The following is a 25,864-nucleotide window of genomic DNA, read 5'->3' as shown; positions in this document are numbered from 1 at the left end:
TTCAGATTTGTAGCAAGAGGGGAAGTTGAAAATGCCTTTGCATCTTACAGTAATAGGGCATGAAATTGGGAGCTCTTGCTGGCCACTACAGTCCTGCCCCTTCCCTGTACTCTTTCTCTCTTTTTCTACACACACACACACACACACACACACACACACACACACACACACAGTCTAGTCTTGCCATACTCCAGAGGTGGTATGGGTAGCAGCATTATAAGGAGGGGAGAGGCACAGAAGGAAGAAATCTGAGGGACTGGATTTCCCCTTGAAGCTTTGCATAAAGAAAGTGAGTCATACCTTGCACCTCTCAGGGCACCAATTTCCTCATTAATAATATGAGGCTGATGGAACTCTTAAGGTTGTAAATGGAATGAAAGATAATTTTCATCCATTGCCTATTTCAGTATCTGGCATGCATAGGTGTTCAGTAAGTGATATTTTTTCCTAATGTGAAAATTATATAGGCAATGTAACCATGATCAGTGTTTAATTCTAGTCTAGTGTGAACTGTTTAATCTTTATAAAATCTCAAATAATCCCAACAAGATGTCTTCTACACGCGATTAATGCTGAAGCAGTCCTTTATTTTGCTCAGCAGGGGTTTGGCCTGAATGACAACTGATGACCTGGAGTCTCAGCGTGTATCTCTGGTTGGTTTCCTTCATTTCAAGATGAAACCAGTATGTCCTTGCTCCTGTCCACTGGTGCCTCATTGTGTCAATGTCTTGATTAAAAAGCTGATTTTTCACATTTCTCTTTGGATTTTACATGTGGGGTTTCATCCTTTCCACAGTGACATTCTCTCCATTTTCACGGCTTCAAGAAGCTCTTGCAACAAAGTCTCCAACCTTAGGGAGCCTTGAGGAAACCAGACCTGAGCCCAATTCCAGGGAACTCCGTCTGTTGAGGAGGGTGGGATGGTGCTTTGATCTGCACCCAGGAGACTCTCAAAGATCTGAGTACATCAAGAGCTGATTATTCCACTGGCTGGTTACTCATTCCCTTGGCTTTTCTTCCACTGGTTTTTCTTCAGTGGCTTGGATGAAAAATAGACCTATCATTCTCTTCTAGCTCTGCCCTCTACGGTCCTAAGGCAAGGATCACAAACCCCAATGCTTTTACAGGCCCTACGGGTAACATAAATGGCAAGGTACAGATACGTAAACTGAAGAGCTCATTTTATGCATACAGGCATTACATTCATAAATTAAATAAATAAATCAGCCAATTAACCACTGTCCAAGCCAATTGGCTGATTGGTCAGATTTGTCTCAGAGTCTTAGAGTTTGTAATTTTTGTTCTAAGGGTTTTTCACTTCCTGTTTAGCTCAGTCTGAAAATCTAGCCCTGGAAGAGCTGTATTAGCCCTGCCTCTCAGACAATCCATATTGCCTTTGTAGCATCCTCAGCAAGGGGTTAGGTTTCTAGTTGAATGCCTCAGCAAGGGAGCCCACTACTTCAGTTCATCCACAGACCTTCCATGAGCAGGGGCCACAGCCAGGCACAGTGGTGACCAAGGCTGATGTGGTCCCTGCCTTGTGTATCTCACAGTACTAGGAGGACAAGATGGCCTGATGGCTCTATCCTCCTAAGGCTCCTCCTGACATATGGCCCAAGAATGTCCCCTGTGGGCCAGTCCATGGTTCTAGACCTTCCCTTGGGAGTCTCACAGAGTAAGGCCAAGCCCATTCACATAATAATGCCCCTTCGGGCATTCAAAGACACCTTCAGTTTCCCCTTGAGTTACTTTCCCTTGAAGGTTTGAGGGGGAGCCAACTCATTTGATTTCATCATTTCTCGCTTCCCACATCTGCTCCATTATAAAGAACTATTGATTCTATATCCTAGAGGTATCTGTAACTCATCTCGTTCTCTCCATCTCCACCGCCACCATCCTAGGCCTCATCCCCAGGGTCTTGCCTGGGCTCTTTTAGGGTCTCCTGCCTGGCTTCTTGTCTTATGACCCCCCTGTCAGTCTCTAGCAGCAGCCAATTGACTGAGTTACACTTAAACTTCCAAAGGCTCCCATTCATTGCGAAAGTATGCGCAAACCTGACCATCAGCCAGGGAACTTGACCATTAGGCTCTGTCTAGGGTTCCCTTTCACAGCACTCATCATACGACCCTTCCCCATTGTAGTGGTCTGCAGAGTGCCTAGTGCCTCCTCCTACCAACACTCATGCTCCTCCCAGTACTCACATCTAACGTGGTACTATTTGGAAATAGGATCTTTGCAGGTGTAATTAAGATGAAGTCCTATTGAATTAGGGTGAGCCCTAAATCTATGACTGGTATTCTTAGAAGAGGAGAGTATACCTGTTCTTTTAAGAAGGGCTTTGTGAATATGGAGACAGAAATTAGAGTCAAGTGGCCACAGCCAAGGAACTCCTAGGCCTAACAGAAGCTGGAAGAGGCAAGGAGGGACTCTCCCCCAGACCCTCTGGAGAGGGCATGAGACTCCCAGCCCTTTGATTTCAGACTTCTAGACTGCCTTCATAATATAATAAGATAAAACAGTTTTAAGTAAAAAGAGCATTTCTGAGCATTGGCTACATAATAGGTAATGTGCTAAGAAGATATATACACATATAAGTATTTATATATGTGTATAGATATAGATAGATATAAATACACACATATGTATCACACATATATGCCTACACACATTTATGTACATATACATACATATATTTTATTTTTATTTTTAATTGTGGTAAAATGCACATAACATGCAATTTACCATCTTGACTATTTTTTTTTTTTTTTGAGACAGAGTTCTCACTCTATTGCCCAGGCTGGAGTGCAGTGGCACGATCTCAGCTCACTGCAAACTCCGCCCCACTGGGTTCAAGCGATTCTAATTCTCCTGTCTCAGCCTCCTGAGTAGTTGGGATTATAGGTGCCTGCCACTGTGCCTGGCTGACTTTTGTATTTTTAGTAGAAATGGCGTTTCGCCATCTTTGCCAGGCTGGTCTTGAACTTCTGACGTCATGATCCACCCACCTTGGCCTCCCAAAGTGCTGGGATTATAAGTGTGAACCACCCCACCCGGCCATCTTCACCATTTTTAAGTGCATAGTTCAGTGGCATTAAGTACAGTCATATTGTTGTGCAACCATCTTCACCATCTGTCTCTTGATCTTACAAAACTGAAATTCTGCACCCATGAAATGGTAACTCCCATTCTTCCCTCCCTCCAGCCCATGGCAACCACCATTCTACTTTTCATCTCTATGAATTTGACCATTCTAGGCACCTTACATAAGTGGAATCATATAGTATTTGTTTTTTGTCACTGGCTCATTTTACTTAGCATAATGCATTCAAAATTCATCCATTGTTGTAGCATGTGTCAGAATTCCCTTCTTTTTAAAGCCTGAATAATATTCTACTTTATGTATATATCACGTTTTGTTTATCTATTCAGCCATCAATGGACCCTTGGGGCTGCTTCAACTTTTTGTTTATTGCAAATATTGCTTCTAGATGTACAAATATCTCTTTGAGACCCTTCTTTCAATTACTTTGGGTGTATATCCAGAAGTGAAATTATTGTATATATATATACATACATACACATAAACACACACACACACACACACACACACACATACACACACACATGCATATGCACATAAAACTTTAAAATTCAAATTTAGTCTTTCAATGGAGACTTTATTATATCCATCTTATATATGAGGCACCTGAGGTTGGTAGGACATGTGTAAATTTCATAGTGCTAGGTTTCTCCGTTCTCATTCATTCATTCTCACATGATGACAGTGAAATTTTCCAGAGCTTGGAATCAATGTGAACAACTGCACATCACCCACCACTACCCTTTCTCACTGGCTAGAACAGCCTTGCTCACCTCATTGTCTCGGTCTTTCTCTAGGAAATGGCGGGCCACGTGGCTGGGTAAGATATTCCGAAGCATGTTCTCATTGTGTTCCCTCAGCTCCTTCATCTCATTGATCTCCTCTTTGGCTTGTACTCGCCAAAGGAAGTCTAGGCGGGCTGTGTACTCCAGCTGCAGTTCATGTGAGAGAAAGAGAAGAACCAGGTAAACTTCTGAGGTGTAGGCTTCAGGCACACACAACTGGGAGGCAAGAACGCCTTCTCTGGAACTCTTTGCAAATGAAATAGAGCCTGATCTGAATATTTTGGGAGTCATTTTGTTGGAAGTCAAGTGATCAGAGAATGATTAGATTTCACAGAGATGTGTGTCTGCCCTTCAAAGCATTATTGCCCCTGTGATTTCATACTTGTTTGTGTGATTACCTGATAATGTTTGTGTCACAATCATGGTAGAAGATGAAGGAAGAGCAAAGGGACCTCTTACATGGCAGCAGGCAAGAGAGCTTGTGCAGGGGAACTCCCATTTATAAAACCATAAGATCTCATGAAACTTGTTCATTAACATGAGAACAGTATGGGGGAAACTGCCTCTATGATTCAGTTATCTCTACCTGGCACCACCCTTGACATGGGGATTATTACAATTCAGGGTGAGTTTTGGGTGGGGACACAGCCAAATCATATCATATGATCAGAGGTGCTTCTATCTGTTTGACTTTACATCCTTACCGTTAACAGACTGAATGTCTGTTCCCTCTCAAATTCATATATTGGAGCCCTAGCACCCAGCATGATGGCATTTAGAGATGGAACCTTTGGGATGTAATTAGGGTAGATGAGGTCATGCTGATGTGTCCCTCAGGATGAGAATACTGCCCTTATAGGAAGAGACATGAAAGTACTTGCTCCTTCTCTCTCCACGTGCACACACTAAGAAAAGACCAGGTAGGGACACAGCAAGTAGGTAGCCAGATATTTGCAAGCCAGAAAGAGAGCCCTCATCAGAAAGCAAATTCTTCCAGACCTTGACCTTGGACTTCTCAGCCTCCAGGACCACAAAAAGATAAATTTCTGTTGTTTAATACGCTCAGTCTATGGTATTTTTTTTATGTTTGACAGCTAGAGATATACTAACACACTTATGTAGTAACATGTCTAGCACAGGGTAGGCACTTAATCAATATTTGTTGGCTCACTAAATAAGTTATCATAATAAAACCAGCTAACACACAGTGCTTATTGTGTATCAGGAACAGTTCTAAACAATATACATATATTAAATCCTTTAATCCATATAACAGCCCTAATACAAAGGTACTATTATCATTTCTTATTTTACAGATAGGAAAATCAAAGCAAACATGATTAAGTCACTTGACTAAGATCACACATGAGTTAGTGAAAGCCAGGATTTGAACTTGATTCAAAAATCAGAATACAGAATCTGAGTTGTTAACCACTAGGAAATATAGAAGAAATGAATGAGCTCATTAATGGAAGGATTACTGATTTAGTTGCTAGACAGATATAGCTTAGAGTTCTAGTTCTACATTTATACACTGTAACCCTGGACTAGTTATTTCATCTCAGTTCCCTCCTCTCTGAAATTGAGGTGAACATCAGTGGCCATGCAGGGGTGAAACAGGCATTATAGGAAGTTATAGATATAGCACGTGGCATATAGTAGGCACTCAATACACATTAGATTCCTCTTGTTCTAGCCTCTCCTCTCATGGGAAGGTGCACAGTGTCTTTTCCAAAGGATCTCATAGCCCATTTTTACCGCAGTTCTGGGTATGTCATTATTTCAGTCTTCAACTATTGAAGTGAACCATATCCTTCCCTGGTAAACACGTGGCTAGCTGCCCTGAATTCAAGGGCTTAGACAATTCAGATAGTTTCTTTTCTATTTTTTTAAATTTTAAAGTCTCAGTGGATGGCAAAAGTATGAAAAGACCATATGCACAAGGTTATCCATTCAGTAGAATTTTTAATAACAAGGCTGGAAACAAACCAAATGTTCATTTCATTGGCTGAATAAACTTTAGTACAGAAATATCATTGCACATAATGCAACTATTAAAGAGAAATGAAGACTGTATCTCTATACTTTGAGGAACTGGTCTCCCAGGGAAGAAAAGTATATAAAGTATGCTACCATTTTTCTAAGAAATATTGATCTCTCTTTCCACATACATGCACACACATATTTACTTATTAAAACATTAAAATATAAACCATTTTATATTTTATAATGGTTTTTACATTTTAAATTTTATAAGATGGTTTATATTTTAATCTATGAAATGACAAAGAAAGGGAATGGGGTGGGAAAATAGGGATAGAATTTAAAAATCTTCAGTTATATCATGTTTTAAGTAAACAACTTTAGAATCATTCCAATATTTTACTTAATTATAAAACTTAATATATTCTCCAAAAATTCTGTAAAAACAACCAAATGAACAAACAAATAAATGAGCCTACACAGAGAGAAACGATATCAGATGTTCTTTTGCACAATAATTTGATGACATACTCCCAGAGGGAAATACACTATGGATAAAAAGAGCTCAACAAGAATGTCAAAACTGTTTACAATAATCATATTGTAGGTGATAACATTTGTAGTATTGTACTTAGACTATTATAGTGAATCACAAGATAGAGTAAATGAGTCATTGTGTTGGTGTCATTAAAACTGGAATTTTGGGGAAGAGAAAGGGAGCTGCAGATATAAGATTGATGAAGTTAAGTCAAAAGCTTGTGGTCCTCATTATGAAATGGAAGTATCACACTGTGAACTCATGAGGTATGGATTTTCTAACTCTGCCCACTGAAATCAGGTTCTAGAAACAAGGAAAACTTAGCAGCAGTGATAACTCCCAGTATCCACATTGTGGTTTCTAAATATCAATTCCTACAAAAAAACTCCTGTTCTTTTCAGAGGTGGTCAAACTTTGGGTACCTTTAATTACATCTTGTTTTAAGTAAATGACTTTAGAGTCATGGTACATGATTGGAAGATTTTTTTAATATGAGAAACCAGGAGTCTATCAGAGACCACCAGGGTTATGTCAAAATGATGCAAAAGCCAACTTGAATGAGCTCCCACTAGTCACAGATTTGACGGGTTCAGCTTAATAATAATAATAATAATTGCAATGAATTGAAACACAGAAAATATGGTAAAATGCATAAATTCAAAATGACACTTAAAAACCAGAATCTCATTGGTCACCTCTGAACGATGCTAGGGAAAAATCTTAGGGAGAAACTTACAGAAAACAAACTTATAGGGAAAAAAATTCAGTATTTATCTTTGCTTTATGAGTTGTACTTCCAGGTAACAAATAGTGAGGAGATGGTTCTCTTTAATAATGTATTCCAGTTAATAAATTATGGAGGACTGATAGGAGCATTAGCATATCACTGTATAAAATAAGTGAATAGAGGCCATTATCATAAGTAGCTGCTAACATCACACAAAAAGACAAGGAGACATTATGTACCCCCTAATTGTAGTCTATAAAACCCATTAAATATTTCGGAGAAAGCATTGAACCTGAATCTCACCAAGCTTCTAGACATAAATACAGCACAAAAAACAAAACAAAACAAAAACAAAGGACAGGGGAATTGCTTAAATTCCTTAGAGAATACGGTCAATAAACTGTAAGAAATGACAGCTCTGGAAGGTTGAGTCTCTCAAGGTCACCTATTCTCAAGGTGGAATTGCTAGGACTCAAGCACGAATATTTGGTTCCAAGGCTTGAGTCTTTCCTGCCGAGCCACACAATCTCAGGTGCCTGCCTTTATCACACCTGGAAGTGACTAGAGATAGGGCCTGATTAGTCTCTTTCTCTTTGTGGAGGCATGCCTTCCTCTGCTAGAAACGAAGATGCCCAGGCAAAGCCCAAATCTCCGGGGCTGCCAGTGAATCAGGCACCAGGTGGGAGGCACCCAATTGTTTGCTCTCTCTGTTCAATATTGAGAACGTTCACCTGCCTCAGAGGAGGAAGTGTTTGGCACATCATATCCACATATGTGCAAGATGAAAATTCCAAATTATTCAGTTACATAACCACCTCCGTCCCTCTGGAGATGTATAATTACACATGCTCCCACCGGATGCTTCTGCGTACCAGGCATCAATGGGCATTATTCAGCCCTATTAAAAATAGAGAGCCTCTGAGTCACAAAAGGAAACAGGTGGAAGCAGGGAGCAAGCCCAGGAGTGGGCAGGCTTGATTGGGGATTAACAGGACACTGAAGGATGCTATAGACAGAAGACACCTGAAGTGATACAACCCTGCAGAAGCCACCTCTATCACAGGGAGGCAGAGGCACGTGGAGGAAACAGAATGCAACTGGGAGTTCGCGCGTTTGGATTCCCATTCCAGTCTGGCGTTTCTTACAGGCTTTGTGACCTCGAGGGCTTGAATCTCTGCTCCTGTCTTAGGACCAGATGGCTAACAATACCTGCCTTGTTTGTGTCACCGGCTTATTTTTAAGGTAAAATATTAATATCTAAAAATTTTGAAAATTTATTATGTGTATGAGTCACTGGGATAAGTATATTGCAATTATATTCTCATATACCACTCTAACAACCTGATGAAGTAGAACCTGTTGTTATCATGCCCATTTTACAGGAAAGGAAACTGAAAATCAGAAAGTTAATTGCTGAAGGTCCCATAGGTACTAAGTGGCAAAGTTGGGGTTTGAATACCATCTGCCCAATTCCAAAGCCTGTACTTGTAATTGTTATGGGATGTGAATATATAATTTCAAAACCCTTTGAAAGTTAAAAATAAAAGGGAATAAATATCAGATGTAACCTAACGCCAGTCACTCAGACCCTCGATAAACACTTACATACCCGTACTTTACATATAATCTTAATACTATTAGGTTATCTGCTTTCCCAGGACAAATGGAGCACAGGATAAATCGAATCTGAATGTTATTAGGGCACCATTTGAGGAAGGGGGCACTGACAGGGTATAAAGTAATTAACTAAGGTGACAAAAGAGACAGAATCCTTCTTATGGGACGATGACCCTCACCCAGAACTTGCTCTCTCAGCTGTTTCTGGGGATTTCTCACTTGTCAATTAAAAACCTGTGTAATTGAGTGAGCATATGTTTTTCTGTAGGATGATGACCTTATCGGAATCTGCCTTCATAGTTCTCAAATGGATTGTCATTTGTATGTTAGGCTAAGGCATTCTCCCCTGTAAATGAAAGCCATCAAGTAGCGGAAGACAAGACCCCAGTCCTCACAGATAGCTGGAAAGACCTAAATATAGGAATTCTAGAAATGGCTAGACTCTGACATTTGCCTTAGCGTTTCATCATAAATTCAGCCGAAATGGGAAAACAAGTCAAAGCATACTGCAGGATGGAGTGCCCTGGGTTACTGTGTTTGTATGCAGACGGTGTCTTTGTTCTGCTCTGATCAGCCTAGTGAAGTAGAAAGGTAGTGTTCTCAGATAACACCCTAACAACTCAGTGAAGTAGAATTTTTTATTATCATGCCCATTTTACAGGTGAGGAAACTGAAAATCAGAAAGTTAAGTTGCTGAAGGTCACATAGCTACTAAGTGGCAGAGCTGGGATTTGAATATTAACGTTTGGATTGAAGACAGGTGAAGATTTGAATTCTAGTCCTCCTACTTACCAGCTGAATAGCCTTACTTTTGTCATCCGTAAAACAGGAGTCATAAAACTTCCATTCCAGGTTATTGACAGGATTAAATGAGAAGAGAAAAAGTGCTAGGCACATAGTAGGAACTCAATAAATATTATCTCCTCATTTCCTTCATTTGCCAAGTTTCAATTTTACCTATATATTTTTTCTTGGCTACACTGTACAATCCCCTTTATTACAAATGACTTTATACACACGATCTCTGCGTTCTTGGGGTTTTGGGCTGTTTCATCCCTGTTTTCCCAGGGTTCGTTACCTCAGTTTCCATGGTGATTTCCCAGCGATGTGTTTCTATTTCTGCTCTGGCTGACAGTCCTCTTGCTGTGCTTTCCTCCTTTTCTGGTTATGGTTTTTGAACGATACACAGACCACAGAAAGATGGACCAAGGTCCAGAGAAGGGAGGTGAGGGGGGCAGGGCCTGATTTCTACCAGGGGGTAAAAATCTCACCAAACAATGAACGTTCATGGATTGGAGTCCACCTGAAGAAGTCTTCTGGTTTTTGGGAGTCCTGCCAAGATGATCCCATGAAGAGTAATTTTCTTTCTCAAAGTCCCTAGCCAAGTCTGATCCACATATAACATGTTTGCATTATTTGAGGTCAGCTCTACTCCAGGAGACTGGACCATGACTGGGGTTTTGCACAGTTCTGCCCCCAGCATCCACTCCAGATTCTGGCAAAGAGTAGGGGCTCATGGAAAATGGAACCCATATGGCAAGCATTTTATCTAATTAGGGCAGATCTGTAATGAAGTCTTTTCTATAAACAATGTAAGGCAGTGCACAAAGTTCTACTCACAATAATCTCAAATCATTCCTCAAGACAGCCCTACTTAGGTATTACTAACTTATTTTAGAGTTGAGGAAACTGAGGCTCACAGAAGTAAGTAACTTGCCCAAGATCACACACTGCTGAGAGTAAGAACTGTGATCAGAATCCAGGCTCAGCTGAACCTAAACGTTTACCTAATAGCACACAACTTTCGTAGTAATAATTTTGTCGAGGCAACAATTTTATTGGGAGGGGTCCCAGTTTGTCTTAGGCAGAAATCGATAGCTGTTTCACTAGGACAATTTTTTGAAAGAGATCTATCCAAAGGTCATTAAAACCACATTGTTCACCAGATCATCTTTTCCAGCTTTGTTTCCCATTAGGTGGTCTTTATTAGGAATTGATTCATTAAGAATCACAACTTGCCACAGGCAGCTAAAAGTTATTTGCTGTAAAGAGCAGCAGAGGCTTTTCAGGTCAGTTTTATGGCAAAAAGAAATGTCAGTTAATAGAAGAGTCAGAGCACAGTGTTCCATTACCTGCTGTCCATGGTAGAACACAGCCAGAAGGAACATGGCCATCAGCAGCAGCGAGGCCTCCTTGGTCCCCAGGAAATCTCTGTTGGAAGAAGAAAGGCACTAATAACCATGGGGGCACTTCAAGGAGACCCATGAGAAAACTGAAGTTCAGAAAGGAGTGGTATAAAAAGAAAAAAAAACCACACACATCTTTTTAGCACCTATTATGCGATAGTGGCTGCTCTAAGGGTTTGCACATTGGCTAATTCAGAAATCAGTTGCCCCCCCAGGGTATGAGGTGACCCAGAACACAGATGGTGAAAGAGATTCTAGAGCCTAGCATCTAGATGGCACACTCACATTGGTAATGTCTTCTATGGGCAGAACACGTTTCATAGATGTTAAATAGCCTTTATACTTTCCTATCAAAAAATCCACGTGAAGGCGAGCATCTTTCCTCCCCACATTTTTAGATATTATTCTGTTTAAGAGACGAGGATGTAATGTTTGCTGTGTAGCAATCTTAATCCTAGGTGCTTTCATGCTTAAATCCATATATTAATTCTATGAGTTGAACACTGTTTTAATTCTTATATCAGTTTTCTTCCTTATATCAGTTCTATAAGTTGGGGACTATTGTTACCCCAATTTAAATTCTTATATCTTTTGATAAAGCCTTTGTTTCTTTTGTGCCCTTTCTTCTGGGAGTAAACGCCAGCTCTCAATGCCCAATTTTTGTGGGGGCACAGGCTGGAGTGCTTCTGTCCTGAGCTTCCCTGGGTTCTCTAGGAGACTACACAGAAAGGCAGCTGATGATGGTCAGTGGTAAGGGTACACTTAAACACTGACGTGACTTTCAGACTTCAAAGGAATCAGAAGGCTGCCAGGGAAGCTGCCATTTGATTCAGAATGCTTTTTTTTTCAATTTGGCCCTTTTTCAAAAAGGCTTTCCTCAGGACAAGCTGGGCCAGGAGGCAAAGGGTGTGTGGAAGCAACGTTGGAATGGACTTGGAAATAAACTATCCCCTTGATGGCTTTTACTGGCTAATGAAGAAGACCCAAAATGAAAATGTTAAAGTACAACCATCTCCGTGGATGTCAGGACTTGCCTTACATCACCTGGTGTCCTATTCTCCCCAGGTTCCTCCATCTCAGGTAATGCCCCTTCATCTATTCACCCAGGTGCTTGAGCCAAAAGCCAAAACAAAACTAGGAGTCAGTTCTCATCACACTGGTCCCATTCAACCTGTAGCTAAATCCTGCACTCTCTACCACCAAAATACATCCCCAGTCCATCTGCTTCTCCCCATGTCCCCCTCCACCAGCATAGTACAGCCACTGTGATCTCCAACAGCCTCCCAACATTACTGTCTCCAGTTTATTTTGTACATGGCTGCCAGAAAAGTTTTTACTACTAAAACCAGATCATGCTACTCCCTTGTTTAATCCCCTCCCAACCACAAATACAGATGTACTTGGAACTCACTCAGAAGTAACTGTGGTGTGGCTTAAGGATACAATGGGGCCATCACAGACTAGATGCAGTGTCTACAGGCAGAAGTAGAATATGTAGCAAGGTGCTATACCAGGGCAATCTCAAGCTTCCCCTTTTCTGTTCTTGCTGGAGACCAGCAGGAACATCTCAGGGCTTAGGAAAATGGGGGCTTGAAGCCAGCTGCTAAGACAAGCTTTTCATCTAGCTTTATGCTAAAAGAACTTCCTAGCTTATACTGGGTCAGGCAAAGTCCAACTTCTCAGGATAGGACAGAGACTTAGGAGTGGAAATGTAGGTTCTTAGGGAGGTATTATGCATATGAGGATTAAAGAACCAAATAACACTGTGAGCTGAGACAAGAGTCAAATCTGTGCATACCTTGGAGAAAAGATGCTAACAATAGACCATACTAGTTATTGTGCTTCTATAGCCCCAGAGAAGCACATAATTATTGAGCATCTACTGTGTGCCTGGCATAGTATTCTGGGATATAGAGATGAAAAAGGTACATTGTCTTTGTCCTCAAAACATTAAGAGAAATAATCAAATACACAGATTATTTTATACTATGATACATTCCATGGAAAGGATACATTCTTGTTGCCATAGGAATACATGGGAAGAGAAAGCAACCCAGGCTGGGTTTTCAGGGAAGGCTGAAGAGCTGAATCCTAAAAGATGATAAGACTTCACAAGGAAAAGGTGCGATGTATTCTCTAGGTACCGGGTATCTATTTTGCTTAGCTAGTTGGTTTATAGGTCTCTAGTATGGGGATTAAAAAGTAAATGTCATATATCATGTTTGAAGCCACATGTAGACTCAGGAGGAGAGCGATGACAGAGCTGTCCACTGTGAGTGCTGAAGTGAAAAGGGCTAGACTATGAGCCATACATTGTCACCCTGCATTATAGGGCTGAGGAGCCATCAATTCCTTCCTTCCTTCCTTCTTCCTTCCTTCCTTCCTACCTTCCTTCCTTCCTTCCAGCCATCCACAGTTACCATCAGGCTTATTTTGAGGACATAGGCACATTCCAGTACCATCCTTTTATTCTTTCATGTCACTGAATTCTCTAGCCCCTGAAGTTTGTGGACCACTGAAAAAAGATTAAAGACATGAGCTTTAGACTCATGAAGATCCAGGTTCCACTATCAGCTTTTCTACTGACCAGTTATTTGAACTTGGAAAAGTCATTTAACATCTGTGAGCCTCAGTTGAAGGTACCTAACAGTGTTTAGCTCTATAATTGTGAGGATTAAATGAGTCAATCATGGTAATGTACTTGACACAGTGCCTGGCCCACATTTTCCCCTTGCCACCCTGTGAAGCACCTGGCACATAATCTTGCTTATGGTGGTGGAGCTTTAAAACGTCACTTGTTCACATTCTTAGTTTGAATGAGCATGTCCTAAGTTCAGCTCCTCCTTGTTACTTCTTCCCAAACCCCTGCTCTGCCTGTCTTTTCGGATATGCTTTTCTTTGCCATACAGAAAGCTTTTTTAAGCCAAGAAATTTATCATTTGAAACACATTTTTCAGAGAAAACACAAATACTTCTTGAATTATTTTGAAAGTAGTGATTGACCAAAAATAGAAAGATGACTAGACAAAACTCAGAATAAAAAGTAAAAGAAAATTATGAACAATCTTTGAGTCATTCCCTATATTTCAGATGGGAAAAAATAGCCTAAGCAGAGACTGCAGAATATGCACAGTAAGTCAGCCAGGCTGAGGAGCATCCCAAAATAATTGTGGTTTGAAATTAGAAAGTTTTGTTTTTTTTTCTTTTTGGTAGTTCCAATGATTTCTTAACTTCCAAAGAGAGCCAATGGCTGAAATCTATACTGTATTATATGTCTTGCTTGATATTGGTTATCAGGGACTTAAAATCAAGAACATTTTGAACTAATTTATTTGTATTAACAAAATCACCGAGTTAATACTACCATCTCTTTATGCTAATAGAAAGGAACATTCTTAAGTGAAAACTCATGTAGCATAATGTAATTTTCAGAGCAATAACAATCTTTAGAGGTCCTCTTATCTGATATATCATAAAAATTAATATGTAATTTGAGTGTTATTCATTACAGAAATATTTACGCTAATTATAGTGAATTTGGAAACTAATACAAATGCACAAATAACAAAATAAAAATTGTCCTTAAGCCTACAACGCAGGGAAGACAATGGTTGAAGTTTTGGAGTCAACTAAATGTCATTTCCTTTTACCTCAAGCAAAAAAGCCTGTTTACAAATTTAGAATTGCACAGCTCTCATACTGTTCTGTAAGCTACTTAAGACTTAGTAAAAATTATGAAAATAATTTCAAGTAATTAAGTACCTTACAATGTGCACTTGGCAATTTTATTCTCTTCCATATTATGTGTACCACAGATAATATAGCATCCCTTCAAGCCTTTTATTTTATAAGTAGGAGACCGAGCTCCACGGAGGTGTAGTCATTTTCCCAAGGTCACACAGCTCTTTTGTTTCAGAGCCAGGATGAGAGCTCATATCTTAGGCACCAAATTCAGCATGTTCAGGACATTGATCCCCAATTTTTAGTTTAGTTATTAGCTCCCACTTGCTTCTATGACACCCATAATAAGCCATTCAGCTTGAATTTATCTTTTATTCTGTTGTCATAATGACTGTACTTGTTACGTGCTAATTTTATGCCATACTCTAATAACCACTTTACATATTCTGCCTACTTTAATTATCATATCAACAATCAAGATGCTATTATCTTCATTCTAGAAAAAACCCCAAGATGCAGATGTTAAATAATTTAACTTAACTGGCTAGTGAATGGTGAAGACTAGCTATCAGTACAGATCTCAGTGATATTTTTTAGTAGGTACAATGCCGTCTTCTATGTACCTACTTATAATTGTTTGCCTTTAAGCTCCTAAAGGATAAAAATAATGCCTTATTAATCCATGAATCTGCAGGGCCTAGTAAAAGCCCACAGAAAACAATGTAATGTGTTTTGAATGGATACATGGATGCATTCATGAAGGTCATGTGATGTTGGACAAATGCTATTCGGCTTTGACCCTACACGTGGATTATTTCCTGGTTGTTCATTTCTCCTAACGACCCTGCTCTTTCACGTGGACTAATGCAATAGCTAGACTGGTTCCATAATTTATGGCCCACTATAAAATGAAAATACAGGGGCTTCTTGAAATTTTAATTTTTTAAAGAGAGTTTCTTTTTTTTTTTTGAGATGGAGTTTTGCTCTTGTTACCCAGGCTGGAGTGCAATGGCGCGATCTCGGCTCACCGCAACCTCCGCCTCCTGGGTTCAGGCAATTCTCCTGCCTCAGCCTCCTGAGTAGCTGGGATTACAGGCACGCACCACCAGGCCCAGCTCATTTTTTGTATTTTTAGTAGAGACGGGGTTTCACCATGTTGACCAGAATGGTCTCGGTCTCTTGACCTTGTGATCCACCCGCCTCGGCCTCCCAAAGTGCTGGGATTACAGGCGTGAGCCAGGGCGCCCAGCCCGAGAATTTCAAGGTGGTGAAAGGAGAGCATTGAATAAATCGAGGCCCTTTTGAGTGCAGGGCCCTATGTGAACGCACAAGCCGCGTGTGGATGAAGCTGGCCATTGTAGTTGCCTCCCAAATAGTCTTTCTGCATCCATTCTTGACCCCTTCTAGTCCTTCAGTTGTAGCAGACAATGTTCTTTTGAAATACCCCAACTTATTGTTGGTTAAAATCCTTTAGTGCATCCCCAAACTTTCTTGATTTTTTTACATTTTGTTTTTAATTGACATGTAATAATTGTACATATTTATGGGGCACAGAGTGATATTTTTCTTTCTTTTTTTTTTTAGATGGAGTCTTGCTCTGTCACCCAGGCTGGAGTACAGTGGCACCATCTTGGCTCACTGCAGTCTCCGTCTCCTAGGTTCAAGCAATTCTCCTGCCTCAGCCTCCTAAGTAGCTGGGATTACAGGTGTGTGCCACCACGTCCAGCTAATTTTTGTATTTTTAGTAGAGACGGGGTTTCACCACGTTGGTCAGCCTGTTCTCGAGCTCCTGACCTCATGATCCACCTGCCTCAACCTCCCAAAGTGCTGGGATTATAAGTGTGAGTCACCATACTGGGCAGAGGGATATTTCAATACAGGTATACTATGTGTAATGATCAAAGCAGGTTAATGGCATATTCACTATCTCAAATATTTATCATTTCTTTGTGTTGTGAACATTCAAAATCCTCTCCAACTATTTAAAAATATTCAGTAAATTATTGTCAATTATAGTCACCTTGCAATGCTGTAGAACACTAAACATATTCCTCTTATCTAGTTGAATTTTGTTACCTATTAACGCACTCCTCTCTGTAGGAAGGACTGATGTGTTATATAACACTGAAATATTGCAGGTATCTGTTTTCATGATTGGGTAGAAAGAGCTGCATCACTTATCTTAATTCTACTTTTGTGGTACTGAGTTTGGAAATGTAGCATTTGCCTTGAAAGGCTGAAGATGATGAATGGGAGTATTCCCAAGTTCAAGTGTACTGTGCCCTATGATTTGCATTCATATTTTGTATTGTGTAACTGAGACCGATGAGGTGCACTTGGCCCAAGTGGAGTGTTTCCATCATAAACCTGGAAAAGTTCCTGTTTTAGGGCAGGTCCTGGAAAAGATCAGTTCTGCTTTTAAAAAGTCTAACGTGTCTTTATGCAGACATTCTTTTCTGTAACAGTATGGTCACTGATGATGCACTTGAGGATGGAAATTGTGAATCATAGCTGCTCACAATTACAAAGGGGAAAAGTTTATATTGGAGAAGCTTGACAGAGACACCTTCATGCAAGTACTCAAAGTAGACCTCGGGAGGCTGAAGTGGGAGGATCACTTGAGCCCAAGAGGTCAAAGCTGCAGGGAGCTGTAAAGAAAAAAAAAAAAATGTGGCTAACCTCTTTGCTCTGTCCTGCCTGTACTAACCTAATTTTTAGTTTTTAATTGAGCAGACCTTGATCGACTTACCCTGGTGTGTTCTGTGTCAGTTCTTTCTGTCTCTCTGCCTCATAATTGATCAGTCAGCATAGTGGCCATGCAGGCGGTCATCCTGAGACATTAAAGAGGCTCAGCTACATGGACTGAAGTTATCCTGAAGGAATACTTCCCCAGGATCTTTCAGCCACAGTTCTGCGCATGGCAACAAAGTTGGAGACCTCTTAGGGTTATTTTCACTTTGATAAATATTCTCATATAAATATGAGAGAAGAATTAGAAGTAGTTCAGTGAAAAATACATTGAACATGATTGCCATAAAGACTAGCATTCCAGAGCTGGCTTTATCATTTACTAGTAGTTCATAGTTTCCCTGTAATTAAAAAGAGACTGACTCTTCCTACTTTTAAAAAGAGGAAGATTGCACACACATCAAAAGGCTATCAAGATGTTTAAATGAGATTATAAATTAGAAAACTGGGTAAAGGATGTGAGCTGGCAGTTCACATAAAATAAAACCCAAATAGTTAATAAATAAACAGTGAGATGCACAAGCTTATGCATAATCAGAGAACCACAAATGTAAACAAGACAATAAAATGCACACACTCAACCAAGCAAATATTTTAAAAATCTAACAATGTAGGTGGGAATGAGAGCAACAGGACCATTGCTTATAAGAAGAAAATCACTTCAGTCACATTGGAGAGCAATTTGGCAATATTTTAAAAGTGAAAAATGCAGATACCCTTTAATCCAACAAGTATACTTTTATATCTACACCCCAGGAAATATGGTCAATGATGGTAGCTAAAACACTTTTTATAATAGGGGAAACTCATAACAACCTAAGTGTCTCAATTAATAAATCAAAGGATAAACATATTTTGATATGTTTGTATTATTTCACATGTACAGACAACTAAAATGAGTTATGTCCATATATATCAACCTAGATGGATCTAGAAAGACAATATTGCATCACAACAAAATAATAAATATTATAAATTATAGATACGGACATAGCTATATGTATATGTGTATATGTGTGTGTGTGTATAAGTGTGTGTGTATATGTGTGTGTGTATATTATATATATAACATGGATGAGAAGGATATAAAACACATTAGAAGTTGGATTTGAGGAGACAGAGGAGAATAATACTAGATAAAGGAATTTCAACATCTGAAACACATTATCCTTTTAAAAATGCATAAGAAAAGATGACTAATTATTAGCATTGTTAACTTCCAGGGATTGGTTCATGGACATTCATATTATTAGTTCTGGGCACATTTTCTTATCCTTCTTGGATTATCTTGGCCTTATCTTTTCCTTGGACTCTTGGCCACTTATTCTGGCCTCTGCTAGTCCTGTGTGCTTCCAAACCTGAGGCCAATCAGCCTGGACTGGCTCCTTCCATCACTTCTTGTGTGGGGTTTGTTTACCCCAGTGGCTGTGAAGGTGCCAAGTGATGTCATAGAAAGTGCATGCAAAAAGGGAACTCTTACCAATGGGAGAGAGAGAGAGAAGGAGCCAGCAGACATATTTTTCTGCCTTCCTCTGTTCTGAGACACTTTTTCCCACCATAGAGACTGCCCAGAGACATTTCAAATGGCTCTGCGAGTAGATTTTCCAAGGCACTCGTTGAATCTCTTCACAGCCCATGTTGCCCGCAAAATGTAGCGGTAGCTTGCATTTGCCTCCCGTCCTTTTCTCCCTCACTTGTCTTTTCCCTCACTTTCACTGTCCTGGGGTTTCATTAGCCTTGTCTTGGGCTTTTTCTCTTTAAGGAGTCTAGGCTAAAATATTCTTTTTTGGACTTTTCTATGTTTCAACGACAATACATTTGTCCCTTGGTATCAGCCCTGTGGATACCAAAATCCATGCATGCTCAAGTCTCCTGTATAAAATGGCATAATATTTGCATATAACCCATACACACCCTCCCCTATACTTTAAATCATCCTTGGATTACTTATAAACCTAATGTAATGTAAATGCTATGTAAATAGTTGTTATACTGTGCTGTTTTTATTTGTAATATTTTTGGTTTTTTAAAATATTTTCAGTCTGAAGTTGGTCGAATCCACAATGCAGATGGTGTGGATACAGAGGACCAGCTGTACAATGCAAAGAGAGAGCATGAGGGCTTGATACACAGCAGCTGCTATCAATATTACTACAGTCAAATTATAAACAGACCCTAAAGGTGTTAGAGCCACTAAATTTGAAGACATCATAAATGATATAGATTTGGAGAAGACCTGAGTTATTATGTAGTATACAAACTTTGATTAATTAATTAATCTGTAATTCATATAAATGATACCACTGATTTTTGCTTCAACTTGTAAACTAGAGAATGCTGGATTTGAGATATAAGCCAATATCTAATCAGTCCTTAAGTTTCAACAATGCAACCTGCATCCTTTTCCCAATATTTCCACTTCCCACAGAAAGTTGAGTACTCTGAACTCACAATGGTGGGCACTTACTCTCCACTGTGGTTGAGGTTGTCATAACGCAGAAAGAGGCCTGCATAGACGGTCTCAGTAAGCAGGGCATAGATGGCGATCATGATCAACAGCACTGCCAGCTTCAGGACAGAGTTCAGCCGGAGGAAAACTGCACAGGTCACCATGGCCAACACCCCAGTGAAGACAAAGTACTGGAAACAGAGAATGCAGGTGGTCAGATTCAATGGGGGCAGCAGTTCCCTCCCCTAACCATGGATGCCAGTAGGTCTTAAACACATTTGCAGAGAGTTTCCATTTGGAGGTCTCCAGGCCTCTTGAAATTTAACAGGCCCCAAATCAAACTCGTCATTTGCCTAATGCCAAGCCCTACTTTTGTGAATGGCTTCACTATTCACAGCATTTCCCAAGCTAATAACCTTGGTTTCATCTTAGTTGCCTCCTTCTTTTCCACACAGGCCATCCTAAATTGGTAGATTCTACATTTTTTTTTTTTTTTTTTTTTTTAGATGGGGTCTCATTCTGTCACCCAAGCTGGAGTGAAGTGGTGCGATATTGGCTCACTGCAACCTCCTCTTCCTAGGTTTTAGCTATTCTCCCACCTCAGCTTCCCCAGTAGCTAGGGTTACAGGCGTGTGCCACCACACCTGGCTAATTTTTCTATTTTTGGTAGAGATGGGTTTTCACCATGTTTGCCAGGCTGGTCTCAAACTCCCAACCTCAGATGATCTGCCCACCCTGGCCTCCCAAAGTACTGGGATAACAGGCATGAACCACTGTGTCCAACTGATTCTGTTTTAATAGACCTCCCCTCCAGCCAGCCTTCTTCCACACTGTTTCTATCTTAGTTCTTACCAATAGCTCCAGAAGTTTTCTGGCAGCTCTGCCTGCAGTTAGTCCGCAGTCCCCACCCCATGCCCATATCGTTCTCTACCCAATATTTTTAAAGCACAGATCTGATCATGATCCCTTAACTTGAAGTTCTTTCATAGCTCTTCTCTCTCTCAAATTACGTTCTCCTTTCTGAATAGCAAAGCTCACAAGGCCATCACATATCAGACTTCCTTTCCTCTCTAAACCCTTCTCCCATGTCCTAGGGCCCTTTTGCTCGACTCTCATCCATATGACTAGGGCTTACTCCTCTGGCAAATGTCAGCTCAGATGTTCTTTCTTCTGAGAAGCTTTCTTCAATATCTCCAGGTCCATTTGGATCTTGCTTCCTTCCTTCACAGCACCCTGCATAGACCAGCATAATATCTAACACCCTGTATTAGAAGTAACAGCTCAAATTGCAAATTTAGAATTAGCCAAGAGCTGGAATACTGGCGTAGACTTAGGTGCCAGTCTACTCCACCAGATTTTAGCCTTTTAGGGGATGCTCCTCAGCCTATTTCTTCCCTTAGAGAAGTATCCCAATACATCATTCTGGATGGTGGGTTCAGACTCTGATTATCGAGAACAAAAAGAATAAAACTTGCATTATCAAAGGCCCATTTTGTGGCAATACGGTGATCTCTATATACATTTTCACTTGTAACATTCAAAATAACTCGTCAAGATAGGAGTCATAATACCTATTTTATAAGTTAAGAAACTGAGGTTCGTGGAGCCTAAGTAAATTGTCCAAGATCTCTTGGCTATAAAGTGGCATCTAGGTCACCAGGGTATAACCAATTCACGTAAATGGGATTCTAGTTGAAATACTGGACTTGGTAATTTCTAAAATTCTTTTTGGTCTTATTATGCATGGCTGTTTGTAACAACTTGTCTTTTCTCTTCTATTACACAGACAGTTTCTACATGAGCAGGGGAGGTGGGTAGGAATTTCCAAAAATGTCTGAGTAATTGCTGAAGAATAAGCCTAACTAAGTCATTTATGCATCCTTTTAACAAATATTACATCGACAAGTGTGGAGAGTGTCCTGACTGAGTTCTCCCTGAGGGCCCCATGCCTTTGTGCTAATGGGGTGGACTTGTAAGTGAAAAGGCATTTCCTTGCCCTTAGAAGCCTAGTGTCTAGTGTCTCCTTTACTTCTGTCTTTTCCTTTTCCAGTAAATCCAATTATGTTCTGGTCTCAAATGGGATGATAGGCTTTCTTCAGCTGTCCTTTAAGATCTTAGGGAAGATTTTAGGTAATTCATTTTGATGCCTCTGTGTAGGAAGCTGTGTGTGAAGTGACTGGGTGACAAGCAGTTCACTCTCCAGAGCTCATTTTCTGCTACAGGGAAACTCCAAGACCCTCCATTTTGACAAGGGCCAAAGAAAGAGTACTAGATCTGAGGGGTCCTGTTTCATTGTTGCCTGTATCACAGTAAGGGGATGTGCATGGCTTTTTTTTTTTTGCAAATTATGAATCATATATTAGATAAAAAGCCATTGAAATGATTTCATCCTTGGAACAAAAACTTATGTGGTCACAACAGCTAATTTAGAAAATGTAATAAGCATTTATTGAGTGCCTATTACAATCAAGACATGGTGCTAGGCACTGGAAATTTGAAGGACAGTAAGAGATGGCCCAGGCCTAAAGGAAGTCGTGGTCTAAAATGTAAAGCAGACATAAAAACACCAACAGTAATCATAGTATAAAGTGCTGTGCCATCAATGTGACCAAACGCAATGTGGGTACAGAGGCAGGACAAAGCATTGTGCATTCTGTGGGCACACCTGAAGAAGGCTGTACAGGGAGATGAGTCTGAATGAACCTTGAGGGACAGAGAGGATTTCACACAGTGGAAAATGGAAAGGGAAGGGCATTCTAGGAAGACAGAACAGCATGAATGCAAAAGTGTAAAGGAACCAGGTGTCAGAAGAATTAATTCCTTAGGTCATGATAGAAAATCATATAACTATTCTTTAGGAGATCTAGTAACACCGGCAGAAGAAAGTACTTGAATGTGTGGACCTCGTTATTTCTCTAACAAGGCTGCTGAAGGTATGACAGGCAAATATACATTTATATGATGTATTGATGGATCTTACTCTTTTTGTTGCCTCAGTCAATTGTGGCAATATGCTTTTGCCTTCTTTATTCCTTTCCCCATTCTACTGAAAGGATCACTGACTGCCATGTAGGGTTTAGGTAGCTTTTTAAAGTATAAAGGTGAACGTTTTGGAGATGCTATAAACCATGGGACATCAAACAGAATGGCCTCTGGATAACATCAGAGATATCTCTGCTGTGCTTTTTATACTTTTAATAAATACTGGGGGTGGGACCAGGAAGTGGGAGAACAACAGGAAGCTACAGAAGTATTATGGCTTTGTGAAAGCTTTGTGAAAACATTTCTCTTTTGCTGGGTCTGGACCCATAAGTTGCACGTGTTCTGTAATTTGGGAAGAAACTGGCTCAATGCAATTACTTAGTTTCTGTCAAACAAAAAGCAACTTTTGTGTTATGTTACTCCAGGAACTTAGAAGGCCCACAGCTCCTAAAGCGTCCCCTAAATGGATCCTGGTATAAGAGGATCATAGGCGTAGTAGGGCAGGGATAAGGGCAAAACCATGCTGTAAAAAATCCTCTTATATGGACATCTGTACTTTATTCTGCAGTTCATAAGGCGCCATGGATGGATTTCATGTTTGTAATGGATTCATCAGGTCAGTGCTTTAGAAATAAATTGTAATGGGGAAGAATATATGATGTATCGGGATTAATGGAGAGAAGGAGAGGACTTAAAAACAAGGTCCTGGCAGATCTACCTGATAAACTTAGCAAGATATAAAAGGTTGGACAATATTGTCTAGTTTTATGAGGACGTAAGAAAGAGAGAGGAGTCAGAGATAGCACTAAGATTTCCACTTGTACTACTCTATTAAGAAATAACTTAGAGAAAAAGTGTAGAAAAAAAGCAGTGAGTTCTTTTTTAGGTCTATCAAGCTTTAGGTATAGAAGGAGTGATTCAGTAAGGATGTTCAGTGAGCAATGACAGAAATGAGGCTGAGGTGCAGAAGGTAGATGGGGTCGGGAGACACGTTTAGCATCATTTAGCTGAACTTACAGGTGTGGAAGAAACCACTCAAGCAGAATAGAAGTAAAGACAGAAGTTACAGAGACTAACATTGAGAGACTACCATGTTTGAAGGACTGTGGAAGAAGAGAAATGAGAATATTGATTAGGAATTTTTAGGGATGTGAGGAGGAGAACTAGAAGATGGTAGTGAAGAAACATGTACCCAAAGAATAAAGAGCTCTCTCTATAAGAGTTTTCAGAGGAGCATTTAAATGACAACAAAGAATTTTCAAAATAATTTTAAACTGGAAAGCAGGCTGTAAAATTGTATATACACTATGATTACAACAATGCAAAATATGTACACAGACATGACGGCTTTTGAGTAGATTATTTCCTTTTGTAATGTCCTTTAGTTTTATTCTAATGTGCAATATCAAAGGAAGCAGTACGTCGAATGTAGTGTTTCAGGGTAAATCCTTGTACTCCAGAGAACTCTGTCTCCCATATAGTAATGGGGTTTTCTATTTTTCCCTAGAACTTTAAATGATTAAAAAAAATATTCCAAGATTTGTATGAGAAATGTTAGTGAGCAAAGTTCCCAGCAATGTCTGTTAAAGGAAACATACAAGGTATGCATTGTAAGTGCATCAACTTTGCCTTAGGAAAGGATATAATGACAGATCAGTTTTTACCATTAAAAAAATTGGCTAGAAAAAAGAAGTCGAAGGTACTTCAGTAGGTAAAACAAAATGTAGACAGGAGAAGACAAAAGACCCCTACAGATGTGGTGTTGCAAAACAGACCAGATTCATTTTACATTAGATGAACTCCAGGTTAGATGGGTGAAGGGACAAGCTGGGTTGGGGTTGCCTGTAAATCAAGGATTAAGTTGGTGGAAAGTAGATAATTAAACCTAAATATTTATTGGGCACATATTCTGTGAATGACTTTGAATGACTTTATGTGTTTCATCTCATTTAATTATTCAAATCGCCAAAGGACAGGTATTATTCTTGAGTCCACTTTACAGAAGAGACGAAGTGTATAAATACTTTTCTTCTTCTGAATACACAATATTTTCTTCTCTCAGATAAATATTCTGGCTTGAGAAATCAATTCCTTCAAAGTCTGTACTAAAAAAATTGGAATCACATGATATGACAAGGTGTTAAGGGTAGCAACATCTGATTCTGTTTCCATGAAACAAATACTTTACAAACTAAAACATGCTTTATCCCACAATTGTTGACTGAGGACCTACTATGCCCCAAAATTGTGCCGGGCTAGAAGGACATTGTCAAGCACTGTAAATTGCCTTGGTAATATATGCACAATTTACTCTTAGGAGAGGAGGAAGAATAGCTATTTTACATAATGATAACTGATGAGGGAATTGAGCATCTATCCCCATAAGTACGACAAACTGAACTCCCTGCACCTATTTGGTTGCTACCAAAATCACATAACTTGTGGGACAAGAAGGAAAGAAATAGGCAATTTTCAAAAGTCACTATGGTTTAAAGAAATCATCTGGACTTATTGCTTTAAACAAAACCTGATTCTTAGCAATTGTAGCTCTTGACATAAGAAGCACAGTGAAGTGTGTTCAGGCAAAAGACAGAAGCTGCTGTGCTCCTTCTGAGACCAGCCTGGATGCTCCAGAAAGTCGAGCAAGGAGGGTATCATAAACCTGGGGACCACCATAAGGTGCTGGGAAGATAGCCAGTCTGACTCTCCAGGGTGTTCACTGGGTTGTGTTAAGTAGGGGAAAAGAAATTTTGTATGTGGTTGGTGCTTTGGTATACCCTTAGTGGTCCTTTGGTTCATTCAAGGTGCTTGTTTTCCATGTTTGTATTTTCGAAAAATCTTCTGTTATTCATATCTTTGTCTTTTACTATGCAATATGTTCCCCCACCCATTTTATGATTTTGTCCTTATTATGGGTTGAGTAATTTGATTATGATGTGCCTTTGTGTGCCTGTGTGTGTGTTCATATTGAGGTTTTTGGACCTGTGGATGTATGGTTTTCATCAAATGTGGAAAATTTCATGCCACTATTTCTTTAAATACGTTTTCAATCTCCTTGACTTTCTCTT

General features: G+C 39.8%; 1 protein-coding gene across 3 annotated transcripts in view; it reads right to left on the bottom strand.

The window, feature by feature from the left end:
• ADCY8 (adenylate cyclase 8) overlaps positions 1-25,864 on the bottom strand; it is a 268,034-nt gene that overhangs the window by 22,261 nt on the left and 219,909 nt on the right. For all 3 annotated transcript variants that reach the window (XM_017500373.2, XM_017500379.2, XM_017500387.2), the window contains 3 exons: positions 19,833-20,005; positions 10,883-10,961; positions 3,874-4,032 (listed from right to left, as the gene is read on the bottom strand). In XM_017500373.2, coding sequence (XP_017355862.1) covers positions 3,874-4,032; positions 10,883-10,961; positions 19,833-20,005 — 411 coding nt within the window. The remainder of the gene's footprint in view (positions 1-3,873; positions 4,033-10,882; positions 10,962-19,832; positions 20,006-25,864) is intronic.

Source organism: Cebus imitator, unplaced genomic scaffold (genome assembly GCF_001604975.1).
Source record: "Cebus imitator isolate Cc_AM_T3 unplaced genomic scaffold, Cebus_imitator-1.0 Scaffold13, whole genome shotgun sequence".
NCBI classification, from domain to species: domain Eukaryota; kingdom Metazoa; phylum Chordata; class Mammalia; order Primates; family Cebidae; genus Cebus; species Cebus imitator.
This window is presented reverse-complemented; position numbering and strand designations above follow the sequence as displayed.